General features: G+C 40.8%; 1 protein-coding gene across 3 annotated transcripts in view; it reads right to left on the bottom strand.

Annotated features, from left to right (window-relative positions):
• NT5DC3 (5'-nucleotidase domain containing 3) overlaps window positions 1-26,278 on the bottom strand; it is a 968,426-nt gene that overhangs the window by 726,182 nt on the left and 215,966 nt on the right. For all 3 annotated transcript variants that reach the window (XM_044087848.1, XM_044087849.1, XM_044087847.1), the window contains exon 3: window positions 13,203-13,277. In XM_044087848.1, coding sequence (XP_043943783.1) covers window positions 13,203-13,277 — 75 coding nt within the window. The remainder of the gene's footprint in view (window positions 1-13,202; window positions 13,278-26,278) is intronic.

The raw sequence follows: 26,278 nt of genomic DNA, 5'->3' as shown, positions 1-26,278 counted from the left end.
CTAAACATAAAAACATATAGCAGTGGATTGATGGAACAGTTACAGCCAACTCAATAAGGGCTAAGCAGAAAGCAGAAAGATTGTATCTCAATAGATAAAAGAGAAAATGCAGAAAAAGCTAGCTAGTTGAGCTCCTGGTCAGCCTCAGATGACAGATAATGCTTTAATAAAGCAGGAGTCCCAAACCTGGCACTGAGACTTGGACAAGCTGCATGGGGAGAGCTGCCTACCCTAGTGAGTAAAGTAAGTCTGCTATCCCTAGAAGGGGCTGCCATTCCACAAGCAAACTAATGGAAATTACTGCACTGCAAATGGCTTAGAACCTGGTATACTTGAGAAGAATCAGGTGAACTGTGCTGGACAACCATGCAGATAGATTTGTAGAGTTAGACAACCTGGGAAAAGGGATCAGACTTCAGAAAAGACTTGCTAAATTTGCAAAACAGAGAAAAAAAGCAAACACTTGGAATTAGGAGTCAATGTTTGTCACAAACTATTTCTATCTCCTGCCATGTGACAACAATGGACACCTAGAAATATTTTTGTTCGGTCAGAATATTAGAATTTCCTTAATTATTTTGATTTTAGTATAGCATTCCTACAAAATTGCATGCCTACTGTTCTTATTTACAAGCTAGTGAAGGTTATGGAGCACATTCAGCATGGCAGGCTGATGAAGGTCCATAATAAAAATTCTCTAAGTGGTGACCTGTAGACCTGGTTCATAAAGTTGTCTTCCTGATCAGCTTAATGAAGACTATGTCACTTCTAACCCAGATGGGGGCTACGAATATTGGGTATCTGGACTTAGACAAGGCTTTTGACAACACATTATTAAATGAGAGACGGGAAATTAAAAGATACAGAGTCCAAAATGGTAGATTTGGCAGCAGCTGATTCAGTGAGCAAGGCTTTTGCCTCATGGTTTGAGGGCCAGGAGTTCTTTTTTGACTTTCAGTCACCCTCTTTGAAGAACTTCCATGTTCTCTCTCTGTTTGCATGGGATTTCTCTGGGAGCTCGAGTTTCCTTCCAATAATATGCTGGTTGACTGGCTACTGTAAAGTCTATATACATTCTATTTACATGACTTAGTAGACCAGATAATGGCTTAGAAGAATACAAGAATAACCAGCTAACTTATTATTAAGATATGTATAAATTACATTAAAAAATGAAAATTACAAATGATGGCAGTATTCATGGCAAAAGGTGATAGGGTAAGAATCTATTAAAAGAAAAGCAAGTAAGTAGTGGTGCAAGCTTCAGTCCAGGGACAAGCATTCTTTAGAAAAGATCCATCAGACATTGTAGAGGGGATGAGCTGCAAGATAAGAATGAATGCTGACATGATGTGGACAGTGTAGTGTAGTGTTTACACAGGGATATGGTAGCATCCAGACAGGCCTGTACCAGCTTCTATAGAAGGCAGATAGATGGCAGGAGATACAGAAAAGCACAAGATTATGTACAGTGGTGAGGCTATGCACACTTGATGACGTAGCTATGGATGGAGAGAGAAGAACAAATATCTGGGAGTCATAATCCATACAACTCAGTGTGAAACAGCAGCAATGTACAAACCACAGAGACTGAATTGTGACAAACTGCTGGTAATATCATAAATGGAGAACCGTGCCTAGCTCTGGTACACATACATAGGAAAGTAAGTTAGGCCATCTAGAAGCCAGCATTGCAATTACTAAAAATGAAGAAGGAAGTGTAAAAGGAAGAGTATTACAAACAGAGAGCTTAACACAGATGGGAATATAGTAATCAGGAGAAAAAAGAGAAAAGAGAAAGGAGACATAATCTGGATGTGGTACTTTTTAAGTTAACAAGTGGCAGTGGCAGTATGAAAGAATAAGTAAAAACAGTGTGGAAGGTGTGATGCCCATGCACTGGCCCAGCAATCAAGGAGCCTCAATCCTCACCACTAACATCAGTGAGGGACATCCACATTGGGAAGGATAACAAATATACACACAGTAAAGTACAATTTCCCTTAAGAGCACACAGAAATCACAGACAGTCTGGGGCTGGTTTCTCTTTTTCTCTCCAGATCCCCAATATGACTCTCCACTGGCACAGCTATAGGGTCCAGATCTCAGCCTAGTGGTCAAGCTAAAACCCCCAGCACTCTTTCTGTCCAAACAGTGCTTCATGTCCTTGCCCAAGTAGCTGACACACACACACACACACTTTGAGATATGAGTTATATACAAACAGACAGGCACTCCTGGGGAAGGCTGGCACAGGTTCTCCAGCTATGCCCCTTCTGCCCATACTATATGGTAGTACCACTTGCCAGCAAACACTAATATCAGCTACTAATAAGGCCCTTATCAAAGGGTGTCCAATTATTACTGTGCAATATTATTATCCAAATGGTAAGTGTGAGCAAAACTTTTTAAGGCTTATTTGGAGTGGCTTGGACAGTATCACTATATGCATGCAATGTACTCTAGAGCTTAAATTATCTCTACATAAAACATCCACAGTTGAAAGGTTTAAAAATATTTAATAATAAATAATAAGAACACAAGACAACACTTCTTACTACACTGTGCTAGTAAAGAATTCAGATGCTAGTAAAGAGTTCAGAGATCACAGGAAAATGCTTAAAATAATACAGTAGAATAGTTCTGACATCAATACAGAAAACAGCTAGACTAGACTTCCTATTTCCTAGCTATATCTAAGAGCAAACACAGTTCTAAAATAAACTTACATATAGAGCAAAGCAGTGCTGGTGATATTGTCAGTTCTGAAAACAAATGCAAAATGCCCTGATTCTCTCTCTGTCTCTGTCCTTAAATTGATAACACAGGACCACTGACTTATTTCAGATTACATCATTATTTTCTGTTTCCCAGGCTAACAGAAACTCAGAGTTTAACAGCCCTTTTGATCTTGCAGCTGGTCAGGTAGCCAGGGCAATAAAATACATTATACATGCAAATGCTAGCCATTAACTCTGGTCTCAAAACAAGAGGAAGAATGCCTTCATTCAGACATCTCGGCTTAGAGTTTTGAGATCAAACAATTATACAATGCTTGACTTATCAGCTTTCTTCCAGCAGAGTGCAATGTGGTTACATTTTTGAAGTTTAACATTTACCATAATTTATTTACATTTAAGAGAACAAGCATGTGGCTTACATTAATATTTACAAATGACAGAATTATGTACAAAATCCTATCTAACTAGTCTGGCAGCCTTCACAGAAGGCAACATGAATGGCAGTTAGAAGAGGAAGAGTTAGAGGGAGATATGAAGAAATACAACTTCGATGAGAGGGTGGTAGTGTTTTAGAAAGCATTAGCTGTATAATCCATCCATCCACAACCCATTTTCCCATTTTGCACATGGGTTTTTGGTGTCACTTCAACAGTGACAATAATCTAGAGCCAAGGTTAACAACACCAGGTGGCTATTCCTGCCATGGTAGTTGACCTGCACCACACAGCTGCACACACACCTGGGGCCAATTTAGAGTGCCCAATCCACATGCTGCAGCACTTTGGAATGTGGGAGGAAACCAACATGAACACAGGGAGGGCATGCAGACTCCACACAGAAGGCACCCCAGCCAAGAATCGAACCAGGGAACCTCTTGCTGTAAGGCACCAATGCTCACCACTGTGCCAGCCTTAAAGTAGTTGTATAATGTAAGTCATAAAAAGGATTCAGTGATGCATGTGACTGAGCAAAGGAAGATTAAAGAAAGGGGAGGGACAGCAGTTTAGCAGCAGCCACTAACACTTGGGTGGACTTTACAAATTGCAGTTCCTCTTCTGCTGGTGTCTTCATACATTCATACGAGATAGAGGTCACTCTAGTGATGAACATTTATTAAACTGAACCTTCAATCTCTTTTATTCTATTAAGATTAGGACACAAGCGCCCACATACACATACATACACACACACACACACACACACACACACACACACACACACACACACACACACACACACACACACACACACACACACACACACACACACACACACAGCACCCCCATCTTAAGTATAAACAACTCTAAGATTACAAAGCCTTAAGAGTTATTTATTTATTTACTTAGTTATTTATCTATTTGACATTTGTTTACCGGGAAAGTATGACTGGGCCAGAAAGTGCCCATTTTCAGCAGAGGCCCAGGGAGAAAACCTCCACAATCTGCTATAAAACAGAAGATAATGAACTCTCTATTCTGTTACATTATCCACACATAAATGCTCTTTAAATGGTGTTGTCAGTAAGAGAATGACCATATTTGGTTTGTATGACCACTTGAGAATCATGCATGAGAAAAAAACAGATCTGAGATTTTCACAGCATCTCCATGGCTGTGCCAGCTGTCTCCAAAAAAGAAAAAAGACCTCTGAATGCATTTTAGCTCACTGGGTTTGACAATGACCAGATGTGGCCCGAATTTTAGCTCATTGTGTGTGACAATGACGAGATGTAGCCTGTTCAGTGTTGTGCATCTAACTGCATGAGAGGATCAGATATACACCCTAAGTAAAGAGTTATCATTAGCACTGCTTACTTGCATATTTTTCTGTTAATAAGAGATAGTTTCTGTAAGACAACTATACTAATTTACAGCTTAATGTAAGGTAGTGGTAGACAAAGTACCTATTTTAATCAACTAAACTAAGAGACTCACTTTAGTCTGTAAAACCGTCATGTCCAATAAACAGTGTAGGCAGTGTACTGTGTCAATGTCCACCTTCTAACTAGTGTGAGATTTCTACATCTTTTGATCTTGATACGAAAAACAGAAAAAAAATCAATAATGGCAGCAGTGATTTTCACAACCAGAAATGTTAATTGCTTACTTAATGGTGATTCTCTGCATGAACAGGAAGCCATTTATAACTAAAGTTATCCTACGCATAATTAAACATATTCCATTTACATCCTTGGGTATTAATAGTCACTGCCTGATAAGAATGACCAGACTGAACTTTATCAGACAAATAACAACTTAATGTCAGTTAAGTCGTAGTTGGTTTCAGTCACTTATCTTAACAGAGTTACATGAAGTACATTACCATATCCCCTTTATGTTACAATTTTAAAACTACTTTAAGGTAATAAAAAGAATGAAACAACCATTCTACTGCACACATACAAGCAGAAAGTAGGTAGCTGTCAGTGGCTTCACACAAATGCCTGTCAGAATGTCTACACAAAGGTGTAACAGCTGGACTGAAACACTACACATGGCAATGGTTCTTAATATATGCTAACTTTTGAGTTTATCCAACTAATGCAAGTGATACAACAGTCTGAAGTACTATTTATCTGTATTTGTTAACCAGGGCAAAACAATGACATACATGGACCTTTCTCAGATTCTGCCCAGGAGACCTCTTTGGTTATTGTTCAGAGTTGCACAGCAGTCTGAGGGAATCAAACTCATGACTACAAGAAGCAGCTTGTTAATAGTGTAGAGCCCTAATCTTCTGTGATAAGTACATCATTGTTCCATTTTGTTTCCTAGACAGTTTAGCTAGTGATCCTCTGTGTGTCAAGTGATTTCAGTGACAGTGAAAACCGCAATAACTTTTCTTTTTATTATTACTGAGGGGGAGAGAACAGTGACAGCTCAATGTGACAAAGATAAACATCTTCATAATGAAATAATGGAAATAAGATTCGTCTGGAAGAGGGTAACATGGGCTCTATGTAACCCCTTAATAAATGCTGCAAAGAGGGAGGAATGAAACTGTACAGTACTTGAAATAATTTTGTTGCAAACATATCACTCAACAGAAATCACTTACTAGGAAGGTCACATTTCCGTTAAAGTAGTGTGTATCTTCAAACAGAAGCTGACATCAGATTGACGCCACCCTATGAATGAAAATGCATTTAAAATGCATTACAAAAAGCATTCTCAAACTGAAGCTCGAACAGAATGAAGCCAATATTCATTGAGCTGTTTTGACACTTACCTCAGTGTCAGACTGCAGTCACTAGTTTACTGTTTCACATATCATATTGCCTGGGTGTGGCTGTACTCGGGGATTTATCGTAGCCTGCTGGTAGTCAGTTAATATGATGTCACATTTCTGACTGTTAGCAGGTTGGGCAGCAACTGCCTAGATCTTACAATAAAAGAAACATTATATATGAGAAAATAATTTCATTTGAACAATAAAAACAGCTTATCAAGGGACACAGAGGGTGTTCTATACACTCCATGTCCCCTCATAATCAAGTAAGAATGTATTTGATGACCTCCCTATAAACAGGGAAACTTTAACTACCTTTTAATAAAATGGAGCACCTGTACCTCCACTGTAGGGTATTCCCAGAAGTTCTTAGATTAAAAAAATCCCTGGCTCATGTAGTTAACAAACCCAAAAGATGACATAATATTATCAATCTGGTCCCGACAAATATAGTCTCTTCTTGCACTATTCTTATGTTATCTCCTTCCCTGTTTAAGTTGCACCATAAACTAGTGACTTTCACATTCATACTCTCCAACTCACCTAGATCTAACGTCTTGGAATTCAAAGATTTAAAATGCAGTAACCTCATCAAATTCTATGATTAGGTTTCAATGTTTTGTCCTGGCAGCATCAACTCTGATAATACCACATCAGGTAGCTTCATGAAGGAGTTCTACTCCGATTTATATAAATGCATAGAGCTGGCAGTCCAAACCAAAACAAAACAAAATATAATGGGAAATTCTAACACAAACCTCCCTGGTAGTCCTCTGACAGAAATAATCTTTACAATAAAAAATAAAACTTAAATTATACAGCACATACAAAAACCCACGTATCAAAGACAGCATAATTCCCGAAGTCATTCCTAAAAACCAAACATTTTTACTATGGTCCATCCTCTTCCAGGAAAATTGTTACTAAAAATTGGAAATCCCAATCTACTCCTGTCTTTAAAGTTGAGTCTATTCATCTTGTGAAATACATTTGTAAGAATGAGACTGCTACTATAAAAGCAAGGACTAATAACACAACCCATCATTTAATTGCTTGGACAAAATTGTCTAATCTGTTAGAGAAATATTAAGTGTTCTGCTATATATATTTCTTTTTTAGTTGTTATGGACCTTGTATATAGTTTATTTATTTGCTTTTTTCTTGTTATTATACTAAGTTATTGTGTTATAAAATGAATAAAAACATTTTGGAAAAAAAGAAATATTACTAAAAACTTGAAAACTACTATTAGGTCTACTAAACCAGCCATAAGCATAGATTAGCATATGAAGTTAAGGAAAAATTATAAACCCATCTTCAATTAAAATAAGAAACAATGGAATAACATCCAACACTGCTCTGAACTTTTTTAAAAATGGCACTACCTATTAAGACTGAAAAGACATTGCCAATATACTAGCAAATTCAGTGCTAATTTTACCACAGGTGTTTTCTAAGACCAAAAATACTTCTTCCATGGGGCCTCGAAAAATACCTGGATGTTCAATTAACAGTAGTGCCCATTCCTTGGCACAGCCACCCCTCAAACTGTTACCTGTTTTATTACAGGTTTTGTCCCTTTGTCACTGCAGTGGTGATAATACTCTATAAGAAAGACCTTACCACCGAGTCCAAGAATTACTGACCCATCAGCCTGACGAGTCTCAGCTGCAAAGCCATGGAATATTTTCCAACTAACCTTACAAACTATGGTATCAAAAATCTCATTAGACTTCAACCACTGCATTTTGGCTTTGGCTTCTGCATAAAGAATTCAGCAAACTTCTTCAAGAAGGTTACACAGACTGTTGACAGTGGTCATGTTGTTCACATGACATTTCTTGACCTGGCCAAGGTGTTTGACACCATAACTCATGCTGACACCATAAGTAAACTTACTGTTTAAAAAAAAAATCTTTATTTGTTATGATGGATAGCAAACTTTAACTGTATAAAATACAGAGCCCATACAGCATGATTAGCAGGTGCTTCATCAGAAAGTATGAAACTAAAGAGTGGTGTCCGCAAGGGCTCAGTGTTGGAACCCCTCCTTTTCAGAATTTAATTTTCTGATTTCCACGCCAAAAACCAAGACCTCTGGTTAACTATATCTGCAGACAAGTGCAAACTGTTAGTTATTGTCAAGCCCCCTTTCATACCCTAACCCTTCAGCAATAACCTACATAAGTAAATAAATGGTGTACTGAAAATGGGTGAAAATTCATTGCAGTAAAGTGCAATACTTTATTAGTAACAAAAGTCAACACCCGTATCATATGAAGAAAGGGATGATAAAAGGACAATTCATCAGGCTTAGTAGGCTCACCTATTTTTGAAGAAGAAGCAGAATATTTAAAATCCCTTCTCCTATAAAAAGGCTAAGATATTGACTGGCTTATGAATACCATCAGGGAAGTATTTAGACTCAGATCAAAGAAAGCCAAACCCATTTTGATGAAAAATCTGCCACAGACTATGGCAAATAAGGAAGATGTGTTGACTTCCACAAATACTTTACCGGTTAAATACACCAGGGTTTTCCACTTCCTATTTCCAGTGACATGCATCTTATCAGACACATACTCAGACACAACTGGAAGATTATTTTAGGAAATGGTGACTTAGCCAACATTACTGGTGACAGACCTTTCTTTACCTACAAAAGAATTCATAACCTGAAATCCATGTTAGAATGCCATCAAACTACACCATCAGCAACAAGTACATGTGGTGCTTACAAATGTGGCAGGTGTAAGCAGTGCCGATTTATTAGCAACACTTCTAACGTTCACATCAAGGCACTGAATTTAAACCTTTAGGCAAGAAACAGAAATAATTGTATTCACAAGGAGTTGTTTACTTAGCATTTTGTAATTCCTGGCCAAGGTTCTATGTTGGAAAAACTGTGGGAAAGCTATCAAGAAGAATTTATGAACACAATTTGGCTATAAAGAAAAAAGACACTAGTAATGCTTTAGCTAAACTATCACTAATGTGTACTAATTTCAAAAAAAATTCCAGTTTTTCATAGTAGATCCTATCAGTATGGAAGAATGTGTAGGCAATTACAATGTCCTACTTGAATGTCGTGAATCCTGGTGGCAAACAAGACTGCGGGCAGAGAAGTTTCCCGGTCTTAATAAAACAGTAAATATTATTAAATGTTTTCTGATGGCACAATGAATTTAAATGCTTGTTGCTCCTAGTAGCCATGATTTTCTTATTTACAGAAATATGTTTTCATTTTAGAAAAATTATATTTGAAGTTGTGTCAGCAATACTATACCATTTCAGATGGAGAGTAACACTTCTGATTGTTTAGTACTTGGTTATATTTCTTGAACAGGTTTTAAAATAGTTTACCTTCATATGGTTGAAAGCACATCCTTCGATTGTGCAGATACGAACCAACTTCCCTAAACTTCGAAAAAAAATTGAAAGTTGACATTTCCGATCGCTCCACAGCTAAAACAATTGCTACCATGGGTCAAAAAGGGGACGAGATTTTGTTATTAGGAGCTTCGGTTTTCGCGGTTTTGGGAATTCACAGTTTGCAGTTCATGGCAGCAGTTTCGAGGATGTGGCTGTTGGACTTATGAAGGTAAACCTTTTAAAATTCACTGTAACTTTAAGAAGAAAAAGGAACATAGACAAGTATTTTATTGGTTAGGGATGATCATGTGATTCACTTGATACTTCTTTTAGACTTGGATTGTGTACCTGGTTTTAACTCTGATGAAGTTCTATTGAAAATAAAAAGAACAAAAGCACTTAGTAATTAAAAAATGTGTTTGGGACTCCTTCCACGCTTGCCTTTGTGGGATTGTTCAAAGTTCACTTGTTTTTTTAATCCTACTCAGCTTTTTGTTGTTAAAGTGCAATACTGTTACATGTGGTAGACAACCCCTCCACTCAGCATATGGCATAGACATTACCCCACTTCAAAATGAAAATGGTGTTACGGACCGTGGCTCATGGGTTGATAATTCCCTCTCTTTCGATCATTATGTGACAGCAGTAGTCTGAAAACACTTCTTCTTAGTGTATCTAGCTCCCAAGGGAATATAATTCTGACTGAAAGAGGTCATCGTTTCATTACACTCAGCACTAATTAGGCCAGTTACTGAGTAGAACACCCTCTATGAGATGTACATATCAAACAACTAGAAGGACTCTAGAAATTCCTAAGATCATCATGGGCTTAAAGACCCTGAGCTACCAAGACAGACTGGAAGCACTGTCCCTTTATTCAGTATTTGTCCGACATACTAAAATAGCAAATCATTATTCATAATTTGTCAAAGCACCTTACCCATGACCACTGGTGTGCCGCAGGATATTAACTCATGTACCACACCTATATAACCAGTTCGGTACATTGTAAATAATTTTGCATCACTGTCATTGAACCACATTTATATAACCATTTCAGTACATTGTAAATCCTTTTGTATCACTGCCATCATTTTGCATCAAATCATTGCTATACTTAATAAAAACACACAGGCATCAGGTGGATTAAATGGCTGCAGCCATGTACTTATTGCCAATTACTGCCAATGACCCTCACTACATGAAGCCAATTATTTTGTGATGTGCACAAGGCAGGAATTTCAGGGAGGCCTTTTCTTTACTTCATAGCAGTGCCCTGAATACTACAGAGCAACAGACAGCAATGTCGATATCCGGCCCTTTTGATTAATCTTATCCACAGCATAAAAGTTTTTCTCAATTCCTCTGGGCCATCCTACAATCTTCCAAGGAGCCATTGTCAGGCTGATAAGTCCCTAGCAACAATCCCTTGCAGCTGTCTGGCCTGTGGAAGGTCCAGCTAAAGAGTCTTGAGACCCCCCCCCCATTTACCTTGGCTTCTCTTACCTTTCCTGCATTCCACCTACATGACTGTGACAACCTAGCCTAACCTGTCTGTATCACCTGGAGGAGAAGGCAAAAAACCCGATAACCCAGTGGGAAAAACACTATATTCCTTCTCAACCCCTAAAGCGATCACCTTTGCAGGTCAGTTGGTCCCTTAACTAGCTTTCAGCTAGCTGACCCTAAACTGACTGCTAACTTCCCCCTGCTTTTACAAGGGGGTGGGTTGGGTGAGGAAAGCTGCCAAGATATAGATCAAAAAGACTGATTTGTTTTGTTCCCATCCTTTTCAATACTACTATGGAACAGCTCATCACACCCTAACCCTCCAGACCTATTCTGTCCTTACCTGTTCCTCACCCTCGCCCATCTGAAGCCTAAGTCCAAGCTGACCTGCCTCAGACAAATGACTGCTTGCTGCAACCTGTCTAGCCAGCCATTGTTTATATACTGTTTATGGAGAGAGCTATGCCTTGCCTTCCATGCCATTGGAGACACAATTATCCTGGATCTATTGTATCTTCACAAGTCTAATAATCTCACAAATGCAACAACCAGAGTACCTAAATCTTCTCCAGCAGACAAATAAATCATGACAGAAAGTGAGACTCAGCACCTCCCCCACCTCTGAAACAGACTGCTCCTATAGATTAAGCAGAGTGAAAAACTATCATCCTTCAAAGGACATACATGATAGGATTCACTCCAGGCTTGTCTGACCCAGCCCTCCTACAGAAAGCTGGTACAGCCTAAGGGTGGGTACTGGCAAGGCATGACTGGTCATGATACTCATATGCCTTGAAATTCCTATGAATCGCATGAATAGCAAAACATTAAATGTAGTCAGTCATTTAATGACAGCAGAAAAGGTACAGGAGCAAATGCAACCATAAGAACCGCAGGTCTCAGCTAAGACTAGTGGATTCAGTTTTACCTCATAGACATTTACCCACTTGATGGGAAAATGATCAAAGATACTCTTTATTGACATCGCAGCAACTGAAGAAACAATACAGTATCACGAGATGTCCTAGATTCAATGCCCTTTATAGGATGCTTAAAGATGAATAAGACTGTATTTTACAAATGGGACTCTTAACAACACACTGCACTATGCAAAACAAGCATCATTTTCCCCTGCAGTACAGAAAGCACTTAGACAGGCTGCCACTGTATGTGATAGCCTTAGTGATTACAATCAAATCCAAAGGACAGTGTTCACAGCAAAGTGTCTATCAATCAAAAGGAATAGGTGGCAGCACTGTTTAGTAAGATGCATACACAATTACACAAAGTGAAAGGAGTGTCAACTGATGCCTAACAGAACATTCCTTAAAAGGATATTTTCCAATCCCATTGCTGTTAGGCAAGAAAGCAGAATTTATAGTCTGTTAAGAAAAATGTTCTGAGTGTATGCCTAGAAAGCCACACTGCTACCAATGACCTCTAACCTTTGGTTGCCATGTCCACTGCCCATTATTATACCCCAATACCACCATGTAATTCGATTGGAAGAAGGATAAGAGAAGAGTGACTAGGAACAAAGAAAATGTTCACAGGGGCAAACAGCAACCTCTAAAAATTAATTTATTAAAACATTACCTGAGCCCTTTCGTTCCAACAGTTGTAGACCTTCATCAGAGTGAGGACTCTGATGAAGTTCTGTAACTATCGGAACAAGAAAGCTCAGGTACTGTTTTAATAAATTAGTTTTTAGATGTTTCTGTTTGCCCCTATGGAGACTTTCTTTGTTTTTAGTACTTACTGTTAAATGCCTTTTGTCGGTTCTTTGTTTGAAAAGTGACTAGAAAATGAAGTCACCATACAGTGATTAGTGAAGGGATTTTCAGTTCTACTATTAACATCCAAGGAGCTGGTGTGGGTTTGTCAGTTCACTTTAATGTACTTTGGATTTCATAAATGATGACACTCCTAGAGTTTTGTAAACAATGGAGTTTGTTATTACAAGCAGAGGTACAACCTCTCCCCCTGCATGGGACATGTAAACGGCGAAAGTTCTCAGAGAAAGTAATGAAGTCTGGGAGCTTAAACAGGCTTTTGTAAAAGTCAGTGATTGATCACACCACTTTCATATTGGCTTCCTCTACATCTCCACTAAAGGCTGATCAATCAGTAATGAAACAACTAATTCACATTTTGTTCAGCCCCACCAGGCAATTCATCGAAGACTCAAAGTAATGGAACCCAATTCACCAGTACTGCAGACAACACCTCTTCCACTGCACCATCACACCAGCTTCAGAATATAACTACTTTAAGTTCAGTGAAACTGTGTCATTTATTGCAGGCTACATGTATACTTTTAAACCATTAAAGCAGAAATCAACATGTACTTACCCTATGCACATCATAGTGAAGCCCCCTGATTGCAAAATCTGGAATATATTCATACTGCCTCAGTTCTTCTGGGTACTAAAAGGCAAGCAGTAACATGATCAGATATCAGGTATATGTCTAGTTTGCAAAGTGTAGAATTCTTTGTCTTTGGATGGAAATAAACATGCTAAAACATACCCAATAACCACATGCAAACCTTCACTGCAAAGAAATGGCTTCAACCATGCAAGTCTATTACTATTAAATGCTAATTAAAGTCAAAATGATAAATCATGAGTGATCAGTGTCAGCTATAAATATCAGACGTGTGCAAAAGGACTGTAAGGAAGCTAATTAGGCCAATCCAGCAACCTTTATCTCATGAAGAAAAAAAAAAGAAAGAAAAAACAGCCCATGGTAATTATAAAATTCAGTTCATCCAAATACTGATGCAACAGATATAACTGAAGGAGTATGTGACTCCAAATAATCAGTTAATCCAAGGCCTTGGCCCTGAACCTGCACAATATCCAATAAAGTACATAACAGTCCATGCCTCTCTTGGGGTCCAAAGCTCCACTGAGGATGGCTACATATTGCCTGACTGAAGAAGGCCAAGCTGTTTGAGCCTGTGCCCCCTCCCAGAAGGACCCCTACAAGTTTGTCCTTCCAAGACTACCTTTCTATCACAGAAGGGTGACCTTTCACCCCTCCTCCAAGCATATCTGGTAGGATTTCAGTAAGATCTTCCTGTAAATCCTGTAAAAACATTGATGTGCCTTAAGGGCATCCTACTGTACCTTAAATGCACCCTGTCATGCGTGCACAGCTTAACTACCTTCACACTGATGTTTGGCTTTGAAATTTAAGTTATGTACTTACCATAACTATGCATCTGTGATGTCCATCTTCATTCTTCCTCAACGAATGGGTTTGGATCCGATCCTCAGATCCGACTTGGCCACTTTCTTTTGCAGTCTAGGATCCGACTCTCGAGCTCCATCCTTTCCCCATAATGCCCCTGATCAATGCTTCTCCTCAGATCGAGTTTGTTGTCTCTAAACTATGTTAATAAAAGGTAACATAACCATAACACTGACAAAAAATGATGTAATAGAACAGAACACGGGCTCAAATAAGAACAGTGGTTCCTGACAAACTCCATCAAGTCAGTCCCAAAAGCAAGGAAGGGGAAGGTATTACAGGAGTTGAGGAAGAATAAAAATGGACAACACAGATGCATAGTTATGGCAAGTACTTAACTTAAATATCTGATGTTGTCATTTTCACTAATTCCTCAAAGACTGGGACAGAGTCCCCAGCTACGGTAACCTTGGGTGGCCCTCATGGAAGAATGTTCCGAAGTACCGCAGAGCCACATGCAGCTCTATTCCTGGACATGATGTCCAATTTATAATGAGCCACAAAGGTATGAGCTTTAGACCAGGTACCAGCTGCACAAATATCATCAATGGAAGCTCTGGACCAAAAAGCAAATTTAGTAGTCATTGACCTAGCTGAATGCGTTTTTGATTGTTTTGCCAAGGTCAAACCTTTCAAGGAATACACATGAGAAATCCAATCAGTTATTAATTTGGCTATTGCAATTTTTGAGGCAGGCCTACCCAACTAGTTTTTAGTGAAAGAAATAAATTATCAGTTTTCCTAATTTACTTTGTTATATGAAGATATACACAAAGTTGTCTATGTACACCTAAAGAATGAATCATGTATTCTCCTTTATTCTCAAATGTGGGGAAAAAAACTGGCAAATTGATGACTTGATTGATATCTGCTTCTGATGCAACTTTGGGTAAGAAAGATGGATTTGTACACAAGGCAACTCTGTTATTATGGAAGATCAAGTAAGGTGGTTTTTGAAGAGAGTGCTTGGAGTTCAGAGACTTGCCTTGAAGTTATGGCTACAAGAAAAACTGTTTCCAAAGAAAGAAACTTAATATCCACATCTGTGGGGGATTCAAAAGATGACTATCAGACTCTGTAAAACTAAATTAAGATCCCAAGGTGGTATAGGGTCTTTAATATGTGGCCTTAGTAAAAAGTACCCTTAAGAAAAGACCTAAACAGCCTAGATGATGCCAAAGGGAAGGCATTATCTCTGACATGAAAATTTGAAATGGCAGCCAGCTGAACTTTAGTAGTACAGAAACTGGCCCCGCCTTGAAAAAGAAATGTCAGAAATTCTAAAATAGCAGAGATTGGAGCAGAGAAAGGATCCAGATCTCTCTGCTGAGCCCATAAGAAAAATCTCTTCCATTTACATTTTATAAATCTTTTTGTAGAGGGTTTCCGAGATGAAAACAATATTCTTTGAACAGGACAGGAAAGCCTGGAATGTCTAGCAATCACTGACATTAGAAAAACCATATGGTCAATTTGAGGCCCGGAATGTCTGGATGAGTCAGGCCTGACAGGTGTGAGAGGAGATCTGGACTGAGGTCCAATGTCCATGGAGAACATATCAGATGAGATGATAGGAAGAGAAACCAAATCTGCCAAGGCCAAAAAAGGACAATGAGGATTTCTTTACTCTTCAACCTGAAAGCTTTCTGAAGAAACCTGGGAATTATGGGGAGAGAAGGATAAGCATAAAGAAGACCTAAGGGCCAAATGTGGACCACAGCATCCCTCAGTGACTGTCCCTGAGGAGGGATTAGGGCAAAGAACCTGCTGCACTTGTTGAGGGAGAGGCAAACAGGTCTCAGTATTGATGACCTCGCTGGTGGAAGATCATGTTTACCACTAACTGATTGACAGACCACTCATGAGACATAAGAATAGTTCTGCTGAGCCTGTTTGCTAGCATTTGATTTCCCCGGAATGTGCATTGCTTTAAGAAAATGGTTGGATAACATCACCCATTGCCAAACTCTCATTGCTTCTCAGCCAATAGGGTAAGATCTGGTTCCCCCCTGTTTGTTGATGTACTAAACCACTGATATATTGTTAATTTGAATATCAATTGTCCCCAGAGAGAGAGAGAGAGAGTTCTGGAAGGCCTGCAACACTAATAGGACCGCTATCATCTCCAGGACATTTATATGCAATTTGGTCTCTACTGGGGTCCACATGCCTTGAACAGTCCATCCTAAGTAATGCCCCCCAACCAAACCGGAAGGCATCTGTGGTCAGCATGACAATGGTTGGAGGAAGGATAAAGGGGCGACCTTGGGAAATCTTGTTAGATCGGATCAACCATACTAAAGTCCTTTCATACCTTGGACAATTTTATTGTAAATTGTAAGAGATGATGTAGAATGGGCCATTGCACTTGTAAAGTCCACTGAAGATTCTCATGTGAAAATGAGCTGGTGGTATTAATGTGATTGCAGCAGCCATCAATTCCAGAGCTCTTAAAATCAGTTTGGCTGAAGGAAGATGATGAAACAGAACCTGGCTGGCATGTAATCTTAGAGCAAGAATTCTGTTCTGTGGTAAGAACACTTGAAGATTCACTAGGCAAGTCCCTATAAACTCCAAGACTTGTAATGGCTGAAGTTTGGATTTTGCAAGATCTATGGTGATACCTACACAAAGAGTCAACTGAAGAAGACAGTCTCTGGGTGTTATCAACAGATGCCTGGTTGATGCAGTGAGAAGCTAGCAGTCTAAATAAGGAAACACTCTGAATCCATGTAGTCTCAGATGAGCTACAACCACTGACATGCATTAGGTGAACACCCTGGGGGGTTGTGGTGAGACCAAAGGGCAGGGCTCTGAACTGATAATCACTGGCTGCCAGCCACAAGTGACGGAATCTTCGGGATCATCTGTTCGTATTTATGTGATAGTATGTGTGAAAAACTGAAAGGCTGCCAGCCCAGCTAGATAGAATGTTGTTGTTTGTCTTTTGGCTTTTTCCCGGTAAGGGGTCGCCACAGCGGAACTCCGGTCCGCTAAGGATTGGCAGTAGATTTTTATGAAATGCCGAGGTGCCAGCTCAATGACCAACCTCCAACGAAGGCACACCCATTTATGCATGCATGTCTTTCGAACACTACCCAACCGCGGGGAGGACATGCAGAATCCACACACAAGGCATTCCCACGCCAAGCCGAGAATCGAATGGGAGAACCTCTTGCTGTGAGGTAACAATGCTACCTCCGTACCACTGCGGCAAAACCTAGCTTGTAGATAATTCTATGTCATTGTAAATATTAATAAAATCCACAGGCTGTTTCACAACTGTAAAGAAAACTGTGTTAAATGTTAAACTTCAAAAATGTAACCACAGTGCACTCTGCTGGAAGAAAGCTGATAAAGTAAAGCATTTTATGACTGTTTGATCTCAAAGCTCAGAGACAGAATGTCTGGACTAAGGAATTTCTTCTACTGTTTTGAGACCAGAGTTTATTGCTAGATTTTACACGTATAATGTCTTTTATTGATGTGGCTCCTGGCCAGGTGCAAGATCAAAGAAATGTTAAAACTCTGAGTTTCTGTTAGCCTGGGAACCAGAGAAGAATGATGTAATCTAAAATGAGTCAGCAGTGATGTATTATCAATTTAAGACTTTCTCAGAGAGAGAGGAGAAAATTAGAGCATTTTGGATTTTGTCTGAAGAACATCCACTCACCAGAACTCTGCCTTTGTTCTGATGTAAGTAGGATCTTAGACTTTAGTGTCTCTCTTAGAAATAGATAGAAAATAGCAATTAGTCTAGCTGTTTTCTATATTTGTCAGACTATTCTACAGCATTATTTTAAGCATTTTCCTGTGATCTCTGAACTCTTGACTAGCACTGTGTTGAATTGAGGAGATTTGTCTTGTGTTTTTATTATTTAGTATTAAATATTTTTAAACCTTTCATCTGTGGCTGTTTTGTGTAGAGATAATTTAAGCTCTAGAGTACACTGCATGTATATAGTGATACTAAACAAAGCCACTCTAATAAGGCTTAAACGTTCTGGTAACACTTACTAACTGGATAATAATATTGCACAGTAAAATTGGGCACCCTTTGGTAAGGGCCTTATTAATAGCTGATATTAGGGGTTGGTGGTAGCTGGTACTACCTTACAGACTGGCAGGAAGGGACATAGCTGGCGAACCTGTGCCAGCCTTCCCCAGGAGTGTCTGTGTGTTTGTATTTATCTCATATCTTAAAGTGTGTGTGTGTGTCAGCTACTTGGGCAGGGACACGAAGCACTGGCTGGACAGAGAGGGTGCTGGAGGTTTTATATTGACCACTAGGCTGAGATCTATACTCTACAGCTGTGCCAGTGGGAAGTCTTACTGGGGATCTGGACAGAAAGGGAGAAACCAGCACCAGACTGACTGACTGAACTCTGTGTGCCCTTAAGGGAAATTGTACTTTACTGTGTGTGTGTGTATTTGTTATCCCTTCCAATGTGGACGCCCCTCATTGGTGCTAGTGGTGAGGACTGAGGCTCCTTGAATACTGGGTCAGTGCACAGCGTCACATAATTGGCTGGCAGTGGTGGGATATCCACATCACATATTAATTGGTTGGTAATTGTCTTGTAGTGGTGTGAATAGTGAATTCCTGTAGCTTATGTACAGTGATCACTGAAGGTGTTTTTGTACTCTAAATCAGCCACACAGTAAATATTCAGAGTTCAGATCACAAGAGTTTTATTTCTTTGGTTAGCTTAGTTAGACAGGGAGAGCAGGCAAGCATGTCAGCATAGGAATATGGCAAGCTGACAAGGAGCCAGTTGGCTAAGATGTGCTAGGCTAAGGAACTGGTGTATGGAAACGTGACTAAGGCAGATATGATTGCAGCTTTGGTCACAACTGCATCAGAAAACAGCAATCAGGAGAACAATCAGAGTGGCCATGGAGATGTATAACACTCAGATAATGGACAGCTCAACCTTTCTGCAGAGGGCTTAAATATCTATCTGGTGCTAAAGAGACTTGAGTTGGAGGCCAGGTGTTTGGAAATTGAAGCTGCAGAGAGACTGAGTTGTCCACAGGCTGAGGAGAATGAGAAGCTGCTACGCCTGGAAGCTGAGGAGAAGGAAAGGTAGAGGAAGCAAGAAAAGGAGATGTTGACTCTTCGCCAGAGTCATGGATGTAATGGGAAAGGGAGTAACTGGACCCCAGAAGCACAAAAGGTCAGTAAATTTCTTCCGCAGTTTACAGAGGGGGATAATTTTGATAGCTTCATTCATGTGTTTGAGAGGGTATGTAAACAGTACGATGTTGACCAAAGGTTCTGCATACAGTTCCTGACCCCCTTACTCCATGGTAAAGCTGTAACTGTGCTGTCTAAATTATCTGATCTCAAATTGTTTGATTATACTGCTGTTAAGAATTGTTTGTTAGAATTTTTTAAGCTAACACCTGAAACTTATAGGAAAATGTTTCGTGAGCATAGACGTAAGGCAGATGAAAGTGTGTGCGAATATGTTGCTGAACTGAGCACTTATTTTCATAGGTGGGTGAGTGGATGTCAGGTCACCACTTTTGAAGGGCTGGCAGACCTTTTGGTGAGGGAATAAGCGTCTATATTACCTTGTCAAAAGATGACAATATCGAATGGTATAAACATCAAAAATGCCGTACATCAAAACTGTTCTTGTGGGGGGCTGTCCCCCCCGCTAATTTTATATATATATATATATATATATATATATATATATATATATATATATATATCAACTCCGAGATCGCACTACAGTGAGGAAAGAGCAAATTTTCTCATCCCCACTGTACAATGATCCCGCAACAACACTTTTGATGTATGGCATTTACAACATTATTGCAGTTCGATATTTTCAACATGCGATAAGGTGAAGTAAACCCGAGAATAAGCCCTTAGCACTTTGCCTGAGGACATGAGGATCTGGTTAGCTGATAGACAATGTGCTACTTCAGATGAGTTGGAGAAGAAGGGAGACTAATACCTAGCAAGCAGGGCATGCCTGCACAGGAAAGGGAGCCCTAGTACTGCTCATGGGTCTAAAGGAACCCATGGCAGGCAGCCCAGAGTGCCCCAACAGAATCTGCTAGTAGTAGGGGAAGCCACTAGTCCAGGTACACATCCAAGACCTAGGGTTAAATGTTTTGAATGCAACCAGTGGGGCCATGTGGCATACAGATGTCCACGGAGGCAAAGTGGGGAACAAAAGGTGAGGGAGCCAGTAAGTGGGAAGGACAAAATGCCAATAGTAGGTTGTCTCGAGACAACCAGGGTACCAAACTACCATTCTTCAGTTGTCCTGATAAGGAAAGGTTTTGATGGGAGCCAGTAAGTGGGAAGGACAGAATGCCAATAGTAGGTTGTCTTGAGACAACCAGGGTACCAAACTACCATCCTGCAGTTGTCCTGATGGGGAAAGGTTTTGATGAGGCAGTACCATGTGTTTATGCTGTTACATGCAGACAGGCTTTGAGACAAGCAAGTGGGTCTGGTAGCCTGGGGGAAACCCAGGCAGACCGCATACTTGCAGCAGGACTGGTGAGGTAGTTACTTCAGGGAGGGAGCTACCCTGTAGCAGTGAGACTGAAGGTGAGCCATACTGATGTTCCCTTGGACAGAGTGACTGCAAAGGTAGAGGTGAGTAGTAGGGTTCCTATCAGAAGACCGAAGACGCATTTTCTCGAATGCGTCTTGGTTGAGCTTTAAATGTCGAGAACGCAAAATGACAAAGTGGCATATAAGCAAATTCTTTCCCTGGGAAAGAAGTCGCTTGGCCGCTTCCATCACTTTGTCATTTTCAGCACTGTAGTGTGATCTCGGAGTTGGTATATTTAAGTAGGGGGGGGCAAAGCCCCCCACTTTATGTAATGTTTAAATGTGTTTTTTTTTTTTGCGGGGGGGGGGGGACAGCGATAAAATATCGCTGTTCTGGTAGTTTGATGTGTTGTCAGTTCAAACATTTGAGTTCGATATAACAACGTTTGATCGTTCGTTGTTATAATATAGACCCGAGTAGTACTACCCAGGCTGACAGTCAGGCACCACTGTCAGAGGATGCCAGACTTCCTGTGGAAGGGGAGCTGGGAAGGGTTACAAAGAGAAGGGAAGGGGAAATATGTACACTGGGACAAAGGGTTACTGTATAGAGAGTGGACCCAAGGGAGGGCTAGAAGGTGAGAGGATACAGCAGTTGGTAGTCCCTAGAGCCTACCATCTGGTGTTTCTAGCCATAGCCCATGATATTCCCTTTGCAGGTCATATGGGCATAAAATGTACAAAAAGACGTATTATGCAGAACCTCTATTGGCCTGGAATTTCCAGAGATGTAACAGTGTACTGCAAGACCTGTGAGCAGTGCCAAAAGGTAGACAAGACAGGAGACAAGGTGAGAGCTCCTCTGATGCCTTTGCCTGTGACTGAGACGCCATTTCAGAGGGTAGCTATGGATATTGTGGGGCCTCTAAGTACTCCACATTCCACAAGCAAAAAGTATATCCTAGTAGTAGTAGTGGATTATGCTACAAGATACCCTGAGGCAGTGGCTTTGTCCTCCACTGAGGCAGAAAAGGTGGCAAATGCTTTGTTAGAGATTTTCATCAGGGTAGGTTTCCCAAAAGAAATACTGACTGACAGACATGCCAATTTCATGTCAGACCTGCTGGCTTATCTGTGGAAGTATTGTGGGGTGAAGCACCTGAAGACCACCTGCCTACCATCCCCAGACTAATGGTCTTGTTGACAGGTTAATCTCTACAATCAAGTCCATGCTACGGGCATTAGCAGACCAGTTTAAAAGGGAGTGGGACAAATATTTTCCCATCTGTTGTTTGCTTGCAGAGAGGTTCCCCAGGAATCCACAGGTTTTCACCCTTTGAGTTGCTGTATGGGCAAAGGGTGAGGGGATCTCTAGATTTAATTTGTGATGAGTGGGAAGGTGAGTGTGAATCTCACAAGGAGTTTGTTGTGGCATATGTCACAAACCTCAGGACAAGGCTCAGGGAACTCATGGGCATGGCCCAGGAGAACCTGGCAGAAGCCCAACAGCAGAAGAAGGTCTAGTATGACAGGAATGCTTGAGCTAGAGAGTATGCTGTAAGGCAGCAGGTAATGGTTCTCAGCTTGGGAGGGACCATACAAGGTGGTAAGAAATGTAAGTGATGTTAACTACATGGTAGAACTGCTAGGCAGGAGCACAAATTGTAACATGTTAATATGATGAAACCTTGCCATGATAGCGAGGCTCTTGTGCTGAGTATTTGCAGTGGATTGCAGGAGGAGTCTAAGGGAGATCTGGTGACTGATCTCTTCAGTGAGGTTCGGACTAACACCTCAGTGAAAGGGGTAACAATGTCAAGCAGCTATCGCCTACCCAGGTTCGAGAAATCCAAGCAGTGTTACAGCAGTTTGGGGACATGTTCACTGGGAAACCAGGGTGTACCCACCTGGTGCAGCACCAGGTGGATACAGGACCCCAAAGACCTAATAGACAGACACCTTATATGGTGCCTGAGAGAGCCAAACAGACTCTGAGGGAGGAGATACAGGAAATGTTGGAACTAGGGGTAATTCAAGAGTCCAACAGTCGCTGGGCCACCCCAGTGGTGCTGGTGCCAAAGAAGGATGGCAGCACCAGGTTCTGTGTAGTCTACAGAAAATTAAATAGTCACACAGAGTCAGATGCTTAACCCATGCATAGAACAGATGAGGCCCTAGAGCAACTGGGTGGGGCTAAGTATCTTACCCCACTGATCTTACCAAGGGTTACTGGCAGGTGCCATTGACTCCCAGTGCTAGAGAGAGGTCAGCCTTTGTGACTCCTTTTGGCTTGTATAAGCTCACAAAGATGCCCTCTGGGATGAAAAATGACCCAGCGACTTTCCAGAGGCTGGTAGATCATATCCTAGCAGGAGCAGGAGGGTTTACCCTTGCTTACCTAGATGATATTGCCATCTACAGCCATTCCTGGAAAGAGCACCTTCAGCATGTCAGGGAGGTGCTGGGCAGACTACAGAGGGTAGGACTGACCATTAAGCCCAGCAAATATCAGGTGGGTATGGCAGAGGTCTCCAACCTGGGACATAGAGTGGGGAGTGGTAAGACCAGGCCACAACCTGCCAAAGTGGAGGCCATTCAGGTATGGCCTGCACCTGTTACCAAAAAGCAGGTGAGGGCATTCTTAGGGACAGCAGGGTACTACAGAAAGTTTGTCCCCAGTTATAGTACCACAGCTACTCCCCTCACAGACATGACAAGGAAAAATAGGCCAGATAAGGTGGTGTGGACCACAGCATGTGAGCAGGCATTCCAGAAGCTTAAAGAAGTTTTGGTATCCCACCCCTGTGTTAGCCAGTCCAGATTACAGCAAGGAATTTGTTATGTAGGTAGATGCTTTAAAACATGGGGTGGGAGCTGTACTTAGCTAGATTTCTTCAGAGGGAGAAGAGCACCAAGTGTTTTTTCTCAGTCATAGGCTTCAACCCACGGAGGAATGCTATGCAGCTGTAGAAAAGGAATGCCTAGCCATAGTGTGGGCACTTCAGAAACTTCATCCTTATCTGTATGGAAGAAAATTCACTGTAGTTACAGATCACAGTCCCCTAACATGGTTACACTGAGCCAGCCAGCAAAATGCTAAGTTGCTAAGATGGAGCCTAGGGTTACAAGCATATAATATGTCAGTGCAGCACCACAGTGGGATTAGCACTGCCAATGCAGATGGGCTCTCAAGACAGGGAATGAGGTAAGGTATACTCAGATAGATCTAACCCTCAAGCAATGTTTCTCAAGAGACACTTGAAAAACTAGCTTGAGTTCTCAGGGAGGGAAGAAATGTAAAAAACTGAAAGGCTGCCAGCCCAGCTAGATATAATTTTGTAGATAATTCTATGTCATCGTAAATATTAATAAAATCCACAGGCTGTTTCACAAATGTAAAGAAAACTGTGTTAAATGTTGCACTTAAAAAATGTAACCAAAGTGCACTCCGCTGGAAGAAAGTTGATACAGTAAAGCAATTCATGACTGTTTGATCTCAAAGCTCGGAGACAGAATGTCTGGACTAAGGAATTCCATCTATTGTTTTGAGACCAGAGTTAATTGCTAGATTTTATATGTATAATGTCTTTTATTGCTGTGGTTTCCTGGCCAGGTGCAAGACAAATAAATGTTAAAACTCTGAGTTTCTGTTAGCCTGGGAACCAGAGAAGAATGATGTAATCTAAAATGAGTTAATAGTGATGTATTATCAATTTAAGACTTTCTCAGAGAGAGGGCATTAGAGCATTTTGGATTTAGTCTGAAAACCATCCACTCACCAGTACTCTGCTTTTACTCTGTAAATAAGTAGGATCTTAGACTTTAGTGTCTCTCTTAGAAATAGATAGAAAATAGTAAGTTTAGTCTAGCTGTTTTCTATATTTATGTCAGCATTATTTTTAAGCATTTTCCTGTGATCTCTGAACTCTTGACTAGCACTGTGTTGAACTGAGGAGATTTTTCTTGTATTTTTATTACTTATTATTAAATATTTTTAAACTTTTCAACTGTGGCTGTTTTGTGTAGAGATAATTTTACTAACTGGATAATAATATTGCACACTAAAATTGGTCACCCTTTGGTAAGGACCTTATTAGTAGCCAATATTAGTGGTTGGTGGCAGCTTGTACTACCTTACAGACTGGCAGGAACGGGCATAGCTGGAGAACCTGTGCCAGGCTTCCCCAGGAGTGTCTGTGTGTTTGCATATAACTCATACCTTAAAGTGTGTGTGTTTGTGTGTGTGTGTGTGTGTGTGTATGTGTGTGTGTGTGTGTGTGTGTGTGTGTGTGTGTGTGTGTGTGTGTGTGTGTGTGTGTGTGTGTGTGTGTGTGTGTGTGTCAGCTACTTGGGCAGGGATATGAAGCACTGGTTGGACAGAGAGGGTGCTGGAGGTTTTAGCTTGAGCACTAGGGTGAGATCTATACCCTATAGCTGTGCCAGTGGGGAGTCTTATTGGGGATCTGGAGAGAAAGGGAGAAACCATCCCCAGACTGACTGTGATCTCTGTGTGCTCTTACGGGAAATTGTAATTTACTGTGTGTGTATTTGTTATCCCTCCCAACGTGGATGCCCCTCACTGGTGCTAGTGGTGAGGCTTGAGGCTCCTTGATTAATGGGTCAGTGCAGGGTTGTTACACTATGCATCCTTCAGCTCTATACAGCACATCCAGTCACCTTTCTGGATCAACGGTACAATGGACTAAACCGTGACTATCCAGAATTTGGAGTTCTTTATAAATTTGGTTAGATAAATGAGATCCAGGATGGGTCTCAAGTCCTGTTTACTTTGGCACTAAAAAAAACCTTGAGTAAAAACCAGACCCTCTTTGATCTGATGGGGCCTCTTGAATGACTTTTCTGACTAGCAGCTTTTAAATTTCCAGAGCTGCTTGCTCCTGCTGATTGGGTGGAACATCAGTGAAACTTTTTCTTATCCTTGGTGGATTTTGAAAAAAGGGATAAAATATCCTCTGGATATGATTCTTTCTACCTATGTATCTTTAGTGATGGCTGCCCAGGCTTGCCGGGTGCAAAAACAAGCATCCCCCAGCTGTCTCCAGAGAAGAACAGTTGCGCAACCTTTCAGAAATGCAGGAAGGGTCTAATCGAGAAAGGCCCTTGATTTTGTGGACCCCCTCTGCCATGTGGGTGGCATCTTCCATTATTATAATTACTTCCCCCTCTACCTGTGGGGGAAAACATCTTTGCATGAAGCTTGAAAAGGCTTAAAAGATTTCCGAAACTACATTTTCTTACACCAAGCGAAAGATCTCTGCAGGGTAGAAAAATGGAGTCCTACAGCAGATACAAAATGTCCATCTTGTTCATAGGTTCATAGGTTGGTACTAGGCTATCAGCCCTACGGCCTATATAAGCCTAGCCATGACAATTCCCTGGCTATTTCTTCCCACACTATTTACTTCCCTGGACCCCTGTCTAGCAGGGCGACTGACGTGATCCCCGGGGTGAATTTCCTTTCTCCCATCCAATCGTCAAGGTTCCTGTTCACTATGGAAAAGTGTCTCTTTAGCGGTGGGCCCAAAAAGGGAGGATCCATCAAAAGGAGCACTTATGAATTATGCTTTAAAGGGCTCTGCAAAGTTACACAAGTACATCCAGGCATGCCTCCTGATGGATATGCCTGTATCCA

The sequence above is a fragment of the Protopterus annectens genome, chromosome 11.part0, assembly GCF_019279795.1.
Source record: "Protopterus annectens isolate FY-2018-M chromosome 11.part0, PAN1.0, whole genome shotgun sequence".
Classification (NCBI taxonomy): Eukaryota; Metazoa; Chordata; order Ceratodontiformes; family Protopteridae; genus Protopterus; species Protopterus annectens.
The sequence above is the reverse complement of the archived record's forward strand: the minus strand, read 5'-3'. Positions and strand labels throughout refer to the sequence as shown.